Raw genomic sequence first — 15,507 nt, 5'->3', positions numbered from 1 at the left:
TAAAACTGGCATCTGATTCCTGCTGGGTTGAATAGGAAAGAGGCAGCGGTGTGCCCAGCATTACCGTGACTCTCCTCCAGGCCTGCGGGATGAGAACTCAGATCTCTTTTCAGTCCGTTGGCCCCTCTTCTAGCTTAGAATGTGAAGAGAAAGATCAGATTTGGACTCCATTATCTTGAGCACATTCACTTTAAGAGCATGGCGAATGGTTTGCTGGGGCCTGTGAGGGGCACCAAATTATTGTATCATTTGGATAAGTTGCAGACCAGAATAGCTGCTGTCAGTTGCTGTTGGCACCAGGAGCTTTCTATAAGCAGAGGAAGGTCCACTCACTTCACAGTTGCAAGGGGATCGGAACCTTTATGCAAGAATCCTGTACATTTGCTATTTACTCTTTTCTCTCCCCACTGCTTCCATTACACCCTCAAGGTCGAGAATGGGACCTGGCTGTAAATGGGTTAGCATGGTTACCAGCAGCAGTACGGAGTTATGATTCTGAAAATCCTGGGCTGTGCTCAGCTGTAAGCATTCTGAGTTCGAATCCTGGCAGGCAAGGATGACAAAGACATTCCTGTTCCAACCGGCAGTGGCCTTGTCTTTCCCGTTTCAACTAGAATGACCCCTTTGCCTTGACGCAGACACATTAGCTCTCGGCACTTGCAGGTCCTATGGAGTCCGATTAAATGTTCTAGTAAACAGGATGTGCTCAGTTAAATGCATGAACCGGCTGTGGGCACATCGTAAATGCCAGAGTGGCTTGCCAGTTCTGCATCTCAGCTCGCGCTGTTTGACTCTGATCACCATCCTCAAAAGAATTTCAATCTTGCTTACGTCCTAACAGATAAAACCCCAGCCTCATGCAATTGGGTGCTCCAGAGAAGCTTGCTAGGTTTTGCAGAATTAAAAACACAGGGGATCTTCTCCTGTAATCACTTTAGACTCTTAACATGAGTTAAGGAGCAAGGTTGAGAATTTTCGTAACGTATATTCACTTCCCGCTTACTGTGTCCAAAGTATCATGTCCAGCAGCTCGTAAAGCCTGCTCTTTTTCCAGCTGTGCCGAGAGGTCATTATCATCTTTATTTTGTAGGCGAGAAAACATACAAAGGTTATGTAAGTTATTTTTAAAATAAGTAACTAGTGGGTAATAGAGTCATAATCATATTTCGGGCAGTCTGACTTCAGAGTTTATTTGCCGGATTCTTATGCCGTACTCCTAAAACCATAACAGAAGCACCAAGTAATCTACTAGGCCAGAAGAGTAGCTGGGAAGAGAAATGCAGGTGTATTCCCAAAGAAGGATGCATCCAGAAGAAACCATGAGCGGCAATGGGTTACAAATTCAGGCTTTGGCAATCAACACTACTGCTTGCTACGTGACCTGGACTTATTGCATAATTTAGCCAGGCATTGTTTTTTTTACCCACTATACAAGTGGGGACTATGGAGGTTCTCTGGTGTGTGTAGATGCCTTAAATCTAGTCTATAGACAGGTTTGATAAAAGGTATCGGTCATTGTAACTGAGGTTAAAAAACGGGGGTGGGGGTGGGGCAAATGGTGTGTGAAGCTCGAAAAAGGAAAAAGAAGAGGAGCTTCACAGTGGTCAAGAACTGTATGAGAAGACACTCAGAGGTGGTAATCCATTTAACCCATGTTTACTGTTAGTATCTGTGCCATAACTTGTGTAAGAGGTTACAGTCAAAGCTCGGGAGTAGATCTGTCTATATCCAAACACCGAGAAAGCAACGTTGGCTGAGTTTGGTTTGTGTTAGGTCTCTGCAGCTGTGTTCGTCAGGTGTTGCCTAAGCATCTTCCTCGGGGCACCTGGAATGATTAACATGCTTGAGTTGGATACAGTGATGATCTAGAGAAGAGTTCGTTCTGAGCAAATTTATCAGTTGCTATTGTGTAGAATTAGTGGTCAGGGGAAAGGGGGAGGGGGCATTCAGGAACCTATAGCCACCGTCCAGATGTGATTGGGTAACAGCCAAGCCTGACAAAAGCTGCATGACCTCTGAGAGTGTTGTCAGTTGGTTGCTGGTGGGATGGCATTCCCTTCTCCTGTCTGCCTCTTGTGTTCAGCGATCATCGTAAGGCTCTGGGCCTGCATATCAAGGGAATGAAACCAGCAGGTTAGCAAATCCAGGAAGTGTTGGTTAGGAAAGACAGTGGTAGCCCAAAAGTCAGCAGATTCTGTTTTAGATGACCCAAATTTAGACCGAGATAGACACAACACTGCATGAGTTATATGCCCAGCATGTAACAAATAGGACAATGTAGAAGTAAAGCTTGGACTATTTTCACATAAGCCAACTGTTTAAACTGTGGAGCTGGACATGTTCCCCAAGAGCAAAAGTGTCAAGAAGAAGTCAAAACTGAAGGAGAGGTGTTTGGCAGAACTCAGCACATGAGAAAAGAAGGGGAACAGAGAGAATAGGGGAAGGAAAAGGGGTGTCCCAGAGAACAGGACACGGGTAAGAAACCAGAGATAGCACTGGAGACACATTGTCAAGTTCATTCATATACAGAGCTATTTATAAGCTAAAGTCATATGGTCAGAATTAAGACATCTTGGAACAGGAAGGTTATTTAAGAATATTGTATTCAGAGGAAAAAATATGCAATTCTTTTTTTTTTTTTTCTGTTTCGTGCAGCATACCCCTTATTGTTACAAGTGAATAATATCCCTTAGGGAAGAAATAAAAATGTAAGAAACTTAAGATTATGATTAAGGGTGGCCGCACCAGATCACAGGAAGTTGGTGTGGCCAGGGCTGGAAAGGAGCGACTTCTGAAGGCAAAGATGGCTCTGTAACTGTGTTCATGCTAAAGATTTGTGTGTGTGTGTGTGTGTGTGTGTGTGTGTGTGTGTGTGTGTGTGTGTGTTTGCATGGATGCATATGCATGATGAAGGCATGTGTGTTGAGGGCAAATGTCTACCTCTGGGAGTCTCCTTCAGTCAGTGTCCACCTCATTTTCTGGAAACAGGAACTCTCACTGAACCTGGACATCCCCAATCTAGCTGGAATGGTTGGCCAGCAAGCCACAGGGATCTTTCTAGCTCCACCTAAGTATTACAGATATTGACTGCTGAAACCACCTGTTTTATGTGACGTTCTGGGATTGAACTCAGGTCCTCAGATTTGCACAGCAAGCACTTTACTGACTAGGCCAGCTCCCTAGCCCAACATGTTGAGATATTTTAAATCACTCGACAAATCGCTACTGTTCTGAGTTTTCAACAATCCAGCAATGAAATTGTTAAGATTTAGGCCAGAAGATGCCTCTCTGATGGGTGGCCACAGATCGTTACTGTTATTTAGCTACTCACCTAATCTAAAGGGCTCCTTCTCAATCTATCCCTATGGCCACCCCTGACTGCAGTTGGAATGCCTGCTTCACATTGTTCTTCCTGGTGCAGGGAAACCCCTTTGTGATATGTTGAAGCTCTGAGATAGAATAGATAAGCACCCAGCTAGGAACTTCATGTTTTTTTTAAAGATGATAATCTTTGCTTAAAAGTTAAAGTCCCCCAGTGACTTACAAGGAGGCAAGAAGGCGAATAGGTTATCAAGAACCAACACATGTGTAGTGTGTTTTGGAAAACTCCATCCCATTGTGTACAAACAAATGCTCGTCTGTAATCAGATAGTCCCTGAGCTGCTGGGACACAATGCTGCCGCAGAATCTTATTTCAAGGCAAAGAAAATAAAATTGGGGGCGGGGGGGAGAGCTCTTCAATAGAATCCTTTAATTGGCATTGTGTTTCGTGTTTGTGTTGAATAAATATTTACCTTACAATCCTGCAAGTGCCAGGGATGAGTCATTGAATTAAATAAGGTCAACAAAGATAAGTCTTATCAGCCCTGAAGTTGTAAATACGGTCTGCTGGGAGCCTCTTAAAGCTACACTTGAGGATTTTGAACCTGTACTTCTGTAGATCTGGAGGGAGGTTATATGTGGGCAGCATCTCAACCTCACTGGAGCCTCAAGCAGCATGCAGATGAACAAAGAGAAGACATCCTGTGTGTGTGTGTGTGTGTGTGTGTGTGTGTGTGTACCTGCACTTTCTGCACTTTCACACATACAGGAAGATGCACACCCTCTTGTGTACTTGGTAGCCAGCGGTCAACATTTGGATGTCTGTTTATATAGCTCCCTATCTTTGCGATTATTGCTTTGAATTCACTGAACCTAGAGCTCTCCAGTTGGCTAGACTGGCTAATCACCAATGAACCCCAGGGTGGTTCTTGTCTCTGTCTCCCTAGAGCTGGGATTATAGAAACATACAGTCATGCTCAGTTTGCTTATATGGGTGCTAAGGATTCTAATTCAGACTCACACATTTGCACAGCAAGCACATTAACCACCACCCCGATATCCCCCCAGCCCAAACTGTTTTCTCTTTGTATGCTTTCTTACAATTCTGAGGATCAACCTCAAATCTTTGTACAGGGTAAGCAATTGCTCGGACATTAAGCCACATCCGCAGTAAACAGGAGAAATAATCTAAGTGTGTAAAGCTGCCCCTGAACTGGTTCCATCACCCAGTTCCTCCATCTAGGAATTCTGTTTTACATTTCACAAATGAACATACCACTTTAAGTCTTAATTTTGGTGAGAATATGTTTTCAAAGGGATCCAAGTCTGTACCCTAGGACAAGGAGGAAAGGGATATAAAAAGACAGATCTCAAGACAGGCCGTGGTGGGACACCCCTTTAATACCAGTGCTCCGGAGGCAGAGGCAGGTGGGTCTCTGAGTTTGAGGCCAGCCTGGTCTACATAGTGCGTTCCTGGATAGCCAAGGCTATGCAGAGAAACACTGCCTCACAAAACAAGAGAGCAGGGGACAGAGATGGAAGAGAGAGGGAAAGAGGGAAGAAGGGAAGAGGGAGAGAGAGAGGAGGAGGAGGATAGGATGAAAGGAGGGAGGGAAAGAGGGAGGGAAGAAGAGGGAAGGAGGGAGAGGGAAGGAGGGAGAGAGAGAGGAGGAAAGGATGGAGGAATGGAAGGAGGAAAGGGTAGGGAAGGGGGGCAGAGAGGAGAGCGATCCTAAAGTACTTTGAAAGTACTCAATATGTCTCTTTAGTGAGCCCCAGACCAAGTTGAGTTAAAATCAAGGATTTCTTTGAAACCATCCCAGTATGCAATGTAATGCATTCCATTCATAAAAAGATTCATGGATACAATAACACTCAAGAATGCGATAGAAAATGTCCCCCAACCATTGTAAGCAAATTCTGAAGCCCCATTGCTTGCAATCTCCTACTGCTTACCTCCTATACACTACAACTCTTCCCAGGATAGTTACCACCTCATTAGCAATGAGATGCCCCATCCTGGATGAAGGAGAGCATCCTTTCTGAAGGCCCCGTGAGCATCCTCAGATACTTCTTCATGGACTTCAGCATCACTGGATACTTTTGGCCGCATCCCCCCCCCCCCAATGCCAAATATTCCTGGCTCACATATTCTCTGCTAGCTTTTGCTCATTGCTTTAGTTTTCTGTGTTGTATTTTGGCGACAGGGTCTCACCTTGTAGCCCACGCTGGTCTCAAACTCGAGATTCCCCCTACCTCAGCTTCACAAATACTAGGTATAAGTGTGCAGGGATATGGCTGGCCCCTTTCACTTTCTGTCACTCTAACCTTGTCCTAAATATTCAGGTACAATCATCCTCTTGGCCTGGATTCCACTATTTGGAATTCTGTTGAACTTGGTTCTAGCCTTCTCTCCTCCCTTTCTCTTTATTTGATCTTACTAATCCTGTGGTCAACGTTATCAGGTCCGCCTACCCTGAAATTCACCCCATAGACATATGTCTTCTGTGTTTTTGATGTCCAGGCATTCTGGCTCACTTATAGCTCCTTAAATGGACCATGCTTTCTCCTACCCCAGGACCTTTGCACATGGTGCTTTTGACTTGGAAACTTCTAATTCACTCACTCACTTCACTCATTCTTTGCTTATTTAAATACTATGACTGGGACACCTTTCATAAGCTCAAAACTTGGTCAGGTCTTCATTAGTTAGTTAGTTAGCTAGCTAGCTAGCTAGCTAGCTGGTTAGTTAGTTTGTTTGATTAGCTTTCCAGAAAGTTAAGCACGCTACTAAAATGATCTATGCTGGATTTAGGCTTCCTACATTTCAATTCTTGCTTAAAGTTGTTTAAGCACTCATTATGTGGCTCCATTAATCTTAGACCATACTGTTAATTATAAAGCATGCCTGAAACACTTCAGGGGGATTGTTATAAAGATGACATGATTAAATACAGTCGCTTCTCAGCATTGGGTACATAACAACTGCTCGAGGACTGTTAATGCTCCAGTGACTCGAGTAACTGATTCTTTAATGATGTCTGTCTGCTTCATTAGCCTCCAAGCTCTATGGAAACGAGACTCACTGTCTTGGTGACTGCCACTTCCTCGAGCCTGGTGGGACACCTGTCACTTGTCAGGTCCTAATAAATGGATGGGTGAGGGACTCATGACTTCATGGAACAATACATGCCACGCAGGCAGGAAGGTCTGGGGCCTGAATTAGTGTGTGTAGGTGTTCAGGGAATGGGACTATTTATAGCTCCATGTATCAAGGGACTTGCATTAGGAGGCAGCCTTTTCCTGGACGCTGTGGGTGGGTAAACTTTGAATGTACAGTGAATCCTGAGCCTACAAGAGATGAAGATTAATGAGCCAAGTAAATGGCAGGGTTATCTTAGTTTGCCAACCACTTAAAAATAGGTTGCTGATAATTGTTCCCATCCACCCTCAAGAATGGTTTTGGTTTGACATTTTGCTTTTGTATGAACACTGGAAAACACTTTTTGCACTGTTTTAGATACAGCTATGTCAGTCAACATCATTAGTGGAAAGATGAGGAATGCTTATTAAGCACATTATTAAAAAAATAAAAGTCATGTTGATGGGGACTTTGGGTACTGGGGAGGGCACTTTTATTTTGAAAAGCATTAGGAGTTGAGCAGGGAAGGACTAGAGAGAAAGATGTGACAGAAAGAACCATCTTGTATCTAAGCAGAGGTGGGACAAAGAAAAAGGGTGGTGGCTATTATTGTCCTAGTAACATAGGTCAGGCAGGGAGACCTGGGCCAGGTCACACATTAGAGGTGGAAGGCTTCAGTCAGATTTACAAGTTAAACTGGTCAAGACTGCATCTGAGATGCAAAACATGTAAGGAATTTTATGTCTTTAAAAGAGTCATAAGATCTTCCAGATGCTAACAGATGTAACTCAGTTCTCTGTCAAATTCTTGCTTTTGTTCATAAGGAAACTCCAGCTCAATAGATAACATGGTTTGCCCTGGGTCACACTAATAACTGGTAGCCATGTGAATGCATGTTTTGCTTACCTGCTCCATTTTGAGAAAAATTTCCATGTGTTATTGTTACTATTTCATCAAGAAATTCTCTCGGCTCAAATGCCCCTCCCCTGGCACAATAGGTCACTTGGTAATCAGTTCCCCTACTACCCTACCAGAAATGTGGCTCTGAGCCCTGAGTAAAGTTTCCATTCCTGTATCGGGGAAGTTAAGTAGGAATGATTTGGTAGTCTCACAGAGCTGTGGGTCACCTAGAGGGTTAAATGATGCAATCCGTTTGTTTTTAAGGATGATATATCACTATGCACCCAAGACTACCTTTAAATTCACAATCTTCATGCCTTTATTTCCTCAGCACTGGAATTACAGGTGTGAACTACAGTGTCTAGAGGGCATCACCCTCATAGAGCGTAGCACCACCCCAAGAATGCTCCCTGCCTTGTATCTAGGAACTGTGACAACCCCCACCCCCCATTACCATCTGCAATTATCCAAAGTCCTATCAACATGGTTTGCCAAGCTGTAGGAAAATCCGGTTAGCTGAAATTCAAAGAATCACTGCTTTGTTTCCAACTTTCCCCACTCCTAGCTGGCGGTGCAATAGTCCTAAGCTTTAGCGTCTTCATCTGAGAATCCAAGATGGCCAGCGTGTATTGTATTGGGGGGTAGATGGGAGAAAATGGCAAGGCAGAGCTGGATAAAGTTTACCAAAGCTAATCATGTCCAAAAAGAATCCCACAATGACCCTGTAGGAAGTGCCTCAACATCCATGTGGTACTCTATTGAATCTTCTGTGAGCAGGGGTTGAAGTCTACATAGGCCCATTTCCTCACCCCTAATCAAACAGGGCTATCCAGGTCTGCTGACTGGATTCTAGGAGAAGAGCCAGTCTTCAGGTTGCCTCTCAGGCGTGAGAGAAAAAGCTGGGTTGTCCTGGTGCCTTTCATGGTGCAGTCATCATCACTACTGGCAGCCTAGGAGCCAGACATGTCATGGCCCATGTACTGCTGAGAATTATTATGACTTATTCCCAGAATGTGACATCAGCCTGCACTTTCCTTTCTTCTGCCTCTTGTAGCTTTATAGACTGGAAGACGGAGTCTGAGTGGATGAGGAAATTGCTCAGTATGACCCACAGAATCCTGGGAATTGGGGCGCATTTCCCAGCTGTTATTCTCGTGATAGGCCAGCTCACACAAGTAGGCAGCTTGAGGTAGAGTGTCCAAAACTTCAACCCATTAAGAATTAATTAGGAATTTATTAATTAGGAATGGCAGCAAATAATTTTCTTCCTCTCTAGGCCTTTGGCCTTTACTCCAGGAATGTTAGAAGCATTATGCTTGTTTAAGGGCATTACAACTAAGGCTACTTGTAAGCACACATGGCCTTGTTTGTGGGAGGTAGCTCCAGGTCTCACCGATATCCATGTGGATCTATTTCCCCTATGAGCTGGGGAGGTGGGGGTTGGGCAGACATGTTAATTAGACAGTGGCTAGGCTAAGAGGTGTTACACCCTCAAGCTTCTTCCCTGATGATGAAGCAGGAGCCTGAATAGTTGCTGTGCTCCTCAGCACCGTGTTCCCTTTGACCAAGTTGTTCATACTAGTTGTCAATTACTTGATACCATGTTCCTCCCAGAGTATGAATTTCCCTGTCTTCCAGACAATGCCTCATCTTTGCAGTATAGCTGACAATTGACCCTTATTCCAGAGGATATTTGTAAGTTGGGGTTCTATCTGTGTCTCTTGTCACACACACACACACACACACACACACACACACACCCCAAGTCAAACAATGTGTTGTTTTGTTTCTCCAAATGTCCCAACGAAGTGAAGAGTGCAAACTTTCCCCAGAACTATCTCAAAAGAGGCTAGAAGTAGGGAGAGATGGAACTGTATTGGCCACAGCCTAGACTGGTACATCAGATGTGACCATTTAGGAACTTTATCTCCAAAGGATACTTCCTCAGGAGGCAAATTAATCTTCTCAGGTCTCATCCCAGGACATTATATACTGGTTGGCACATTTGGGCCAACCACCCAAACACAAAAGTCAAACACAAATGAACAAAAATGATTTTGTGAAGCATTTGGGAAGTAAAGATCAGGAGCTTCCTGTGGTGGTCTCCCCTGTGCCTGAGTCCTTCCCTCGGTGTCAGGGGCTAAGGAAGTCTAACTATTCTCAGACCCATGATTAATTGCCTCATTGTCATTCCAACCAGTATATATAATGTCCTGTGTTGGGGTCTGAGAATATTAATTTGGCTCCTGAGGGAGTATCCTTTGGAAATATAGATGAGCTGATTCATCTTAAAGATAGTGGCTATCAACAGACTTTGTCGGCCGACCTACCCCTATGTCAAAAATGTACACAAAGGCTACGTGATATGGCATTGTGGTTTCCCTGCAGCAGATGCATCTGGCCTGCAGCCTCTGTCCCCAGAACTGAAAGGGCAAAGCATTGTCCCAAAATAACTGAGCTGAAAAATTTTAAAAATGCATCAATCGCCAGATGTGCAAACCGAAATGTTTCCCCAAGCCTGTGTTTCCCTCTCTCTCACTAGAGAAGGGGAAACGGCACTTGGCTCTTGGTGACTGACATACAGTTCTTCCTGACACGTGCGTCTCGGTTCTCATCAGGTGGTATCCCAACCCTGATTCTCTGGTGTTCTCTGCAGCTCTCTCATGGCTGCTCTCTGCCCTTCATGGACCATTGGGATGATAACCACTGCCATCCCGTTCGCTGTGCCTTCGTGCTTTCAATTCCTTCCTCTCCCCCTTCTCCCTAGTATTTTTTCAGAGTCAGAATCTCGGGAGCCTCTTCCTGGCTTTTAATCTCATTTGCGTCTCAGGAAATTGTGAAAGAGTCAAGGGAGAAACTACAATGACCCCCACTTTGTAGAGGAAGCACTGGTGTCCATAGGAGATTTAGTCAAGGCCATGGGTCACAATAATGCCCCTAGACCATAATCCAAATCTCCCATCTCAACTTGTAGCTCTTTTCACAGATACACATGGGCCTAGAATAACACAAAGACAGGGCCTGGGAGGTGGCTTCGTGGGGAACATGCGTGCTGGATCACCAGGTTGTTCAGCACCTCTAGAACCCACATTAAAGCCAGTCTGTAATCTCAATACTGGTAAGCAGGTTCTTCAACTTGATGACCAGCCAGCTGGGTTAGTGGATAAACTTCAGGTTCACTGGAAGACCTGCCTCATAAAATAAAGTGACGAGTGTGCACGCATACACACAGTCAGAAAGAAAGGATTTATACCAAACCTTTTTTGTTTTGTTTTGCTTTGTTTCAAGATTTACTTGGTTTGAAATTATTGATCTGATTTTCAAACATCCCGGTGATTAACTGATCACAAGAAAGCTTCCTTTTGCACCTCCAGCTTTATACAGAGAAGGTTAAAAAATATGTCTAACGGGGATGCTTTACATCACTAATATCATAGATGTTTTGTACCGTAACACAGTTTTATAAAAATAAAACTGGTATGTTTATAACTAAATACAGTCAAAGGGTCAATTGAATGGTTTCATTTTTAATAGAATTAAAATAAAAAGATAGGGTAAGAGAAAATGGGGCAGACTTGAAAATACCAAAGTGCATTGAATGTAGCAAAAGCAAAGCGAGTTCTCTGAATGCTTTTATGGTACAGTCTGCGTAGTGGCTCATATGAAAGGGATCTCTCCATGCGTATGGGGTGTGGGGTGTGCGTGTGGGGTGTGCCTATGCTGTGCTGCATGCATGGAAGCCAGAGAGGCACCTCAAGTGTCTAGTCTTAGCCTGTTTGAGGCAGTGTTTAATGTTCACTGCTGTGTGCACCAGGATGGCTGGCCAGGAGCTTTTGGAGGTTCTGTGCATTTCATTTCAGATCTGTCCAAAGCAGCACAGAATTTATTGATGGTGCTGTCCTGCCTGACTTTGCCTAGGCACTGGGGATGCAAAATCCCTGCTCTCCTGTTTGTGTAGCAAATAAGTACTTTCCCCACAATGCCATCTGTCAGGCCTAAAAGCATCTCTTACAAAAATGTCTGTCTTTTTTTTTCTTGCTTTCTTTCTTTAGCCTCATTTTCTCCTCTTTTCTCCACCCCACCCTTCATCTTGCCCATAGGACCTGTACCCCCAACCCTTTGTTTAACTCACATTAACATCTCAAAACAACCACCTCTGCTCATCCTCCATGATGTGCTTGTCTCCCTGTTGGTCAATGCTTCTTCCTCAGTTTTGCAAAGGTCCTTGAGTGATGTGACTTTCAAGACATGAGTTGGCAGTTCATGACCTCCTTTCTTAAATCAATCGCTGGGTCTCTAAAACATCATCCTTTCTTTCAGACCAAACCAATCAAACGTGAAGCCATGAAATCGCCAGGGACGGTCACGTTCTACTTCGTGCTTATCGTGATTTGTTCCTCAGAGGCTGCACTGAGTACGCCGGCGGAGCCTGTGGTCCATTCTTTGGTGAGTAAAGCCAAGTCTGAAGTCATTTCCTCATCCCAGCTCTTTGATTTCCTGGTAACAATCAGAAAATAGTTCTTTTAAGCGATGGGATGGGAAGGGATTGTTAGACAATGCTGCAAATGTAACTTTGTCACATGAATAGCACTAGTCTTAGCTCTAATAACTACAGCTAAAATCAGTAGTGTCAGGAGAGATCAGCCACACCAGCTTCCCTCACTAGACTACAGTCTCCATGCCCGAGCAGGCGGATGGGCTGTATGCAGCCAAGAAAAGTTCTACAGCTGCGGATCAACCCAGAGTTGTGAATTTACTTAGAACGGTCAGATTTAGAAAAGATGTAAGCTGACTACAAGGTTCTTTGTGGTAAATATTATAGATGACAATCTCCTACTGACATCTCTGAAAGGCTGGAGACACCTGATTGGCTGAGGCTTCACACTGAAGCTGGCCATGATAAAGCAATACACTTCCAAAGCCATTATTAGTCTCTGTGTGTGTGTGTGTATCACAGTCAAGGGTTAACAGTCCCAAAGGACCATAGGTAGCGACTAAGACTCTTCCTCAGGAATAATGAAAGCCCGTTGTCTTTGGGAAGTCAGGTGGCATTCAGCTCAGTAGGAAGGTGATGGGTATATTGCTTCATGTGAGATTTTTTATCCCATTTCTTCATACACTAGAGGCAAGGTCCACTGAAGGCTGGGAGATCAGACTTATAATTCTGCATCTTAGTCTCTTCACCCATAGGATTATGCTAATAGTAATACCAACTTCCTATGATCCTTATGAGAATTAAATTGTTTTATATTTGTAACAGGCATCAGAGGGAAAAGAAAGTGTGTTTAAGAATGTCTCCCCTTGTATTGAACTTAATCTGAGAAGATAGAACTATGATTCAGGGAGTATAATTTATTCACATTTGGTATGTTTGAAGTACTTGGTTTTACTTTCAATGATCTATTTTATCACTGTGTCTATTGGCTTTCTTGATGAAACAAATGTCTGACGTAAACGACTCAGAGACAAAAGCTTTGAGTTTGACTCAGCTTTAGAGCCCTTAGTCTGTGGAGGGATAACACGCCAGACCATAAAGTATACACTGATAGTGGCCATGGCACAGAGTAACGGAAATGTTGCTGTCTGGCTGCTTTTCTTCTCTTTCCTTTATTTATTTCTGCCCCATTAGCATAAGGGTGGAGCCAACAACACCAGGGTAAGTCTGTTCTCAGGCAGTCATGTCTGGAAATGCCTCTATGGATATGCCCAGAGTTGTGCCTCAACCTCTCGGGTGATTCTTGATATGGTCAAGTTGACAGTGAAGACTCACCATCTCTAAGACTGTACGTGCTTTCTTCCTTTCCCCGTTTTAGGATCTAGGTTTTCTTTGACCTTTTTGTTTTCCACTCTCATTTGAAGAATTTGCATAATATGTCTCTTCTTGTAAGCTCTGGTCTGTAGGATACAATCTAGGCAAGAGGATGAACCATCCTGCTCATTAGATTGAGGAGGAAACATTTGTACCCATACCATGGTGGTTATTCAGAAGATGAGGTGTGATTTCCACACTGAGGTTAAATGATTCTTTCTGAAGTGACTCCAGTGATTACACCCACACCACAGCTGCATATGTTTAACCTTGGCACCATACCTTGATATCTGACTCTGACCTACACAAGCTTCAGAGTCTTCATTATTTTTTCTTATATCTCTGAACCTATGCCTTCTTGCATCTCTTCTCTGGCTTGTTGTAAGGGTCATACATATGTGCTTTCATCAAGGGCCTCCGAATTGAACCTTATAGTTGATGTATGTTGTTAGACATCTGTGAGTAATCTGGTAAGATAATTATACAACTTTGGAGCAAAAGGTTAGCTTGGCATTCTAGGCTAACAAAAGGAGTGAGTGGAAGGCTCCGGTGACTGGCTGAGATGCAGGGCAGCTGAAGTCCCTTAGAAGCTGGGGAGATGGCTCAGTTGCTGGACCATTCCTGCTGTGCAAGAGTAAGGACCCAAGTCTGATCCTCAGCATCCCTGTAAAAAAGCCAGGGGTAGTATATACTCATCATCCCACACTGGGGAAGATGCAGACAGCAGAGTCACTGGTGCCAATGCCTGCTGGCCCAGCCAAATTGGCCAGCTCTAGGTTAAAAAGAGAGGCACCAAATCAAAAACCAAGGCCAAGAATATCTGAAGAAGGCATCTAAAGTTAACCTTTGGCTGCCAAACATGTGTGTGCATGTACACACACAAACACACAACTCTTATTTCTAATTGATTACCCTCCCCAACTCCAGACCACACACTTCCATGGAAATTATATAGAAAGCCATCTATCGTGAGAGGTGGGGCTTTTCCTGGAATTGGTGACCTTGTCTCTTCCGGCTGAAGTGCTGCCATCAGGAAATCCCCACTGGATAGGGTTGTGGCTCAGAGCCTCATCTGAAGAACTTTGTCTAAAGTGTGTAGACAGGTTTAAGTGAGCTGTTTTGTCTAATCTGAAAACACCGCAGAGCTTTGTGACCCAACTTCATTTCCTCTTCTTAGCTGTTGTAGCCAGAGAACAAATTTTAGTAGAGACAGCAAGTGTCAGAGTCTCACAATTAACCAAACTAGAATCCCCCCTCCCCTGAGGACTCAGGATGGCAAGACTGGTCCCTGGGCGCTCCCAACAGTGGGGCACAAGAGCACACACCATTGTCATGGCCATGTTAGGCACATCATAAACCTCTGTTAACAATGTAAAAATCAGAACTTAAGAGAAGTGGATGGCTCTTCCAGCCAATAATAGGAGAGGGCAATAATGGGAGTCAGCTCATGATATGACTCTAGTCTTTGCCTGTTCACATCAATATCCTAGGACCTGACAGCCCAGTTTGTGTAGTACCATACAGCAGGGAGGGGGAGGGAGAAAACAGGATGTGAGAGCTGTACTTTGTAAAGGTGAGTCTATAAAGCCCAGGATGTCACCATAAAGTATTAATCCTTAGTCTGTAGCTTGCCCACCCACCTGGGGGTCCGAACTGCCCTTTCACAGGGGTCAGCTAAAACCACTGGAAAACACAGATACTCACATTCTGATTCACTTGATCTTAGCCAAAAGAGAATCGACACATTATGATTCATAACAATAGCAAAATTGCAGTTACGAACTAGCACGGAAATAATTTTATGGTGTGTGGGGGTGTCACCACAACATGAGGAACTGTACTAAAGGGTCATAGCATTAGGAAAGTTGAGATTTAGTGCCATAAAGATTTGAGAAGGTTGTGTCTCCCTTAAGGCACCTTCACACACGGAGGCACTGGTCACCAAGACTCCCAGCCCGTAGCTGAGCTTAGTCAGACCTTGGGAAGGAAAGGAAAACTTTTGTCCTCACACAGCCTTGAGATCCTCTGCATTAGATGCGAAACGTACTTTGACTTTTAACACACCATAACCCGCCACTTTTGTCTACGTCCCTCAAACACATCACAGAATTCACATAGGTGGCTAGCCCCTCCTCAGCTTCCAGGGAGGAAGGGGACAGGACTGGAGGGCCAGAACTTTCCTTCTACCTGGGCACGGGGCCAAGCTGCAGGCAGGGGAAATGGAGAGGAACCACCCTATACATCAACTATGTGACTTCAGTTCCTGTATCCTTACATTCCTCGGGGACAGCTCAGTGCAGAGGAAGCAGTAATTGGGCTTCTGAAATTCCAGTCA

The 15,507-nt window shown here is 44.2% G+C and overlaps 1 protein-coding gene across 3 annotated transcripts in view; it reads left to right on the top strand.

Moving 5' to 3' along the window:
* Positions 1-15,507, top strand: part of ADGRF5 (adhesion G protein-coupled receptor F5) — a 93,391-nt gene that overhangs the window by 29,057 nt on the left and 48,827 nt on the right. For all 3 annotated transcript variants that reach the window (XM_080917301.1, XM_080917302.1, XM_080917300.1), the window contains exon 2: positions 11,684-11,809. In XM_080917301.1, the coding sequence (XP_080773427.1) occupies positions 11,708-11,809 (102 nt within the window). In that variant the 5' untranslated portion in view covers positions 11,684-11,707. The remainder of the gene's footprint in view (positions 1-11,683; positions 11,810-15,507) is intronic.

Source organism: Micromys minutus (genome assembly GCF_963924665.1).
Source record: "Micromys minutus genome assembly, chromosome: 5".
NCBI classification, from domain to species: Eukaryota; Metazoa; Chordata; class Mammalia; order Rodentia; family Muridae; genus Micromys; species Micromys minutus.
Note: the sequence above shows the minus strand (reverse complement) of the source record. Positions and strands in the feature narration are given on the sequence as shown.